This window comes from Sprattus sprattus (genome assembly GCF_963457725.1).
Source record: "Sprattus sprattus genome assembly, chromosome: 2".
Lineage (NCBI taxonomy): Eukaryota > Metazoa > Chordata > Actinopteri > Clupeiformes > Clupeidae > Sprattus > Sprattus sprattus.
The window spans coordinates 63,967,091-63,971,092 of record NC_137921.1 but is presented as its reverse complement, the minus strand read 5'-3'; the positions used below and the strand labels follow the sequence as shown (position 1 = coordinate 63,971,092).

Here is a 4,002-nt window from a genome sequence, read left to right as displayed (position 1 = left end):
TACTCTGGAACCACTGAAGATGACATGGTTGTATTTTTGGTTGTATTTTCATTCCAGATCGATGCTGAGACAGACATGCAACTCCAGGTCACTGCCGAGGGCAAAGGGTTTGCCCTGTTTCAGGTATCAGTCCTCTGTTGGCAGACTGCATGATAATTCCCAGGCCTCAGAGCTTACTCAGTATCTAAGTCATCACTATGAGCACGCCCCATATGGTTTTGATGCTTTTTTTATGGACCTGTGTTGCCATGGACCAATGTGGGGCCTTTTTTTGACCATGAGATACTGACTTGATGCACTTGAGAGCTCCACACTGGTGGGAGATTACCCATTCTGATTCTAAAATGGCCTCACAAGCAACAGTATTAGCAGCTGGAGTTCTCCCCTAAAGAGCGGTCGCCAGTGCCTGGGAGACTCCAATTAGTAAGGTATTGCACATGAAAGCGGCAGTTCCACAGCTGTGTGTGATAATCTTCTCCCTCTTGCGTCATTTCTGCTTACTTGTTCTATTAAAAAGCTGATTTTTTTTTTTGTGAATAACTGGGAAAATGGCTGTGGGGGGGTTAAAGACTGCTGTTTCCTTTTTCCATCCGAAATTCCCCACCATTGTGAACCAACCAGCTGTCAGCTCTCTTAGACCGAGCCATTTCCCCTTATGGGTGTTCACCCTGCCACGCTGAGAGCCTCTGCAGCTCCACCTCCAATATGAGTTAATGGCCTTTACCCTTATTTTTTTTCCAAACAGTGATCAGTCACAGATAAATATTTGAAAAACGAGTCCGACCTGCTCCATCATGTCATTGTTTTTGTGTTTGTAGCTCAGCTGGCTTTGATAATGTTTTACAGTCCCGAGCAGGCCTTTTGTTTCTCATGAGCTGGCCAGAATGCAATCCTGATGTCCTGACACTCTGGCTCTGCCTGACAGATGACGGTGTTCTATAACGTGGAGAGCGTCGGTTTCTCCCGGAGGCGCAGGGACGCAGACATGCACCACGAGGCTTTCGACTTGCATATTGAGGCCTTTGACATGGACACTAATTATGTTGTTCTTCAAATCTGCGTGAGGTAAAGTGTTTGGTGATGGTGGGGGTCATACAATACAATCGGAGAGTCAAGAATCTCTTGTGAAGTTTAAGTATTAAATCACTCTGTTCGGTATTGCCACCCAATTTATACATGGAAGCTCCAGTGATCTAAACACCATTGAGACCATTGCTTCAGTCTAATGATTAAAATCTGTATTTGATTGACCTTCCACCAGCCTGTATGAAGGACTAGGGCTGAATCAGACTGGCATGGCCATCCTGGAGGTGGGGCTCCTGAGTGGCTTTGTGTTGGCACAGGATGGCCTTCCAGTAGATGAGCTCGTTCGTAAAGTAGAGACCCAACCGGGGAAAGTCATCCTTTACCTTGACTCAGTAAGTTATACCACCTTCTACATCAACCCCACTGTTGAATCAGAGTGTGAGCTAACTGAATTTTAAATGTGCAGTTTGGTCTGGTGATAAAGGTGTTATGTGTTAATCCTGAATTCTGTTCATTGCCTGAAAAGTACACAAATTTGCATTTCTCTTAAAATCTCTTTTCAGATTTCTACAGAGGCGGAGTGCATTTCACTCCCCATCTTGCTTGAGTACAAGGTGGCCAAAGTGCAAGACGCAGTCGTGGTTGTCTACGATTACTACGAGCCCCGTAGGTGGCCATTTTAGCCTCCGTCCTACTTCCTTACTACTACTTTAGTAGCTAACCTTAATCCAATCATGTGGAAATACATCCACCTCAGACTATTAAAATGCCAACGAGGAATGGAGATTTTGAAACAGCATCTCATCTATGAGCTAATTTATTTCCCTGTCCCTGTCTCTTTCTCGCTCTCGCTCTCGCTCTCGCTCCTCTTTTTTATGTTTGCTGTAGGACGGAAGACAATGAGGACTTACAACTCCGGGCTGAGGACTGAGATGTCCCCCTGTGAGTTCTGTGGGGAGGACTGCAGTGACTGTGGAGAGTCTAACTTTGAGGACCATTACACAGCCTCTTCCGCCATGCTCTGCCCTTGTCACGTCGTCTACCTTCTAACCGTGGCACTGGTTCTTCTCCTGTCTCGCGCCGTGTAATGGAGACCTATTGTATACATGCATTTTTAAGGCCTTTCATTTTTGTTAAGAGAACAGAAAGAATCTATCGTTTTGAACCGAACTAAAAATGGCAGCAAATAGATAGTGGCTAGGGATGTTCGTAGTCTGGTCACTTTTAATGCACTGTAATTATTTGTATTATTCAGTTGTTTCCTTGCATAGAAATGTGTAATGTCTTGTTCTGAACATCAGCCGCAGTATGTGTAGGCTATACTGAAATGAATAAATATGCTTTCATGTCTTCCCTCTGTACCACACTTTCCAGATTCCTATTTTTCGCCATAAAATAAGAACAGACAGACAGACATGCAGACAGACAGAAAGAGAGGAAGGGGCTGTTGATCAGCTAACTACAGGCATAAGCGGCACTTTAACACTCCCTGTAAATCAAAGCACTTAAGCAGGTATGCTGCTCTGGTTCCACTGAGGAGCGGCAACAAATGTGTCCAACAGCCAAGGTGATTGAGATGTGAGAATGAAAGAGAGAGACACTCGACTTCAAAGCAACACGAGTGTGATGGAGTGCCTCGGGAATCACAGACTTTAAGCAGGCATCTTGAGTGATGACTTATCCCGCCTAAGGTCAGCCCCCCCCCTCTCTTGATCAGGAAATGCAGGCCCCATATTTCTCTGTGGTACCAGTCAAGACGCCTGTTCTTTTTGGCCAACATGCTCAACCTTGCTTCCCCAACATATAGTTAATATATTAGTGCAGTTGACAGCAAGTTGATTTATTCTGCAGGAAAGTTAACTGAAATCATTCATTTTAATGCCAGATGTAATAAGCTAATATCACCTTTTGAGATGGTATGAGATGCTCAATATGACTTAAACCAAGTCTACCGGTCTGATTATTGGTCCAGTCTGGCCACAGTCAAACTTTTACCAGCCCCCTCTACCAGGCCCTAATGGTCCAGTCTGGCCTGAGTCACACTATGTCCAGCGCCTAGGCCCTCAAGTAGTGGACTTGGATTTCTTCCCATTTAGTGCTGAGTATAGCCTACTAATGCTGAGCAAAGGTGACATATTGAATCACCTCCCTATAGATTTATGAATTATGATGTAGTGCATAGCATATACCCTTTAGCCAACACTGATCCAAAGCGCCTTATAGCACAGTGAAGGCCCACTTTATACAAAGACCTGGGTTCTTTAAGAAGCTAATTCATGACCTCGTCTTGTAAATGTCATGCTCCTCAATTTGAGCCCCAGGAACTCCTCACCTTGTCGGATCTGCTCCACTTACCTTGCCTGGCGGTTCCATCAGCGGAGCCTGGGTCTGTTTACTGTATGTCTGCGGGCTGGGGTCTGAGTCAGGAGAGGGTCCCGTCCCAGATGGAGCGCTCCCGGTCCTGGGGCGAGGGGGTCTGCCGGTAGTTCCTCGGCACTCAACCTGTTTCTGCTTATTTCTGATAGGGGCCTGCGGGGGCACGCTGTTATGACCAATCCAGACGTCTTCCGCTGGGGTTAATGCACATCCTGATTTGGACCGGAGACGTGCCGTCCGCTCAGCAGCGTGGCCTTACAAAATTATCCAGCTGACCGAAAAGGGGAGGAAGTCGGGAAGACGGAACCTTTCAGAATCCCTGCAGGATCAGGCAATGAAAATACACAGTTGGCTGCTGTGGAGATTATATATTTGGGGGATTCCTGACTTCTCATGACTGACTCTGGCATATGACATGTGTATTTTGCATGTAGAGTAGGAAAACTTAATTTGATGAGGGATAACAGATCAAATACGGCAGGCTTGGCAGCAGTGTAACAACCCTGCTATTCCTCGGCCAAATGTGTGAAGAAGAAGAAGAAGAAGAAGAAGAAGAAGAAAAGATGAATGAATATATGCAACAACATGGTCCCCTCCTCG

General features: G+C 45.8%; 1 protein-coding gene across 1 annotated transcript in view; it reads left to right on the top strand.

The window, feature by feature from the left end:
• Positions 1–2,114, top strand: part of cd109 (CD109 molecule) — a gene marked incomplete at both ends in the record, with an annotated part of 16,958 nt that extends 14,844 nt beyond the window's left edge. The window contains 5 exons of the mRNA XM_080860359.1: positions 58–123; positions 926–1,065; positions 1,262–1,418; positions 1,590–1,692; positions 1,915–2,114. Of these exons, the coding sequence (XP_080716485.1) occupies positions 58–123; positions 926–1,065; positions 1,262–1,418; positions 1,590–1,692; positions 1,915–2,114 (666 nt within the window). The remainder of the gene's footprint in view (positions 1–57; positions 124–925; positions 1,066–1,261; positions 1,419–1,589; positions 1,693–1,914) is intronic.
• Positions 2,115–4,002: the final 1,888 nt, after the last annotated feature.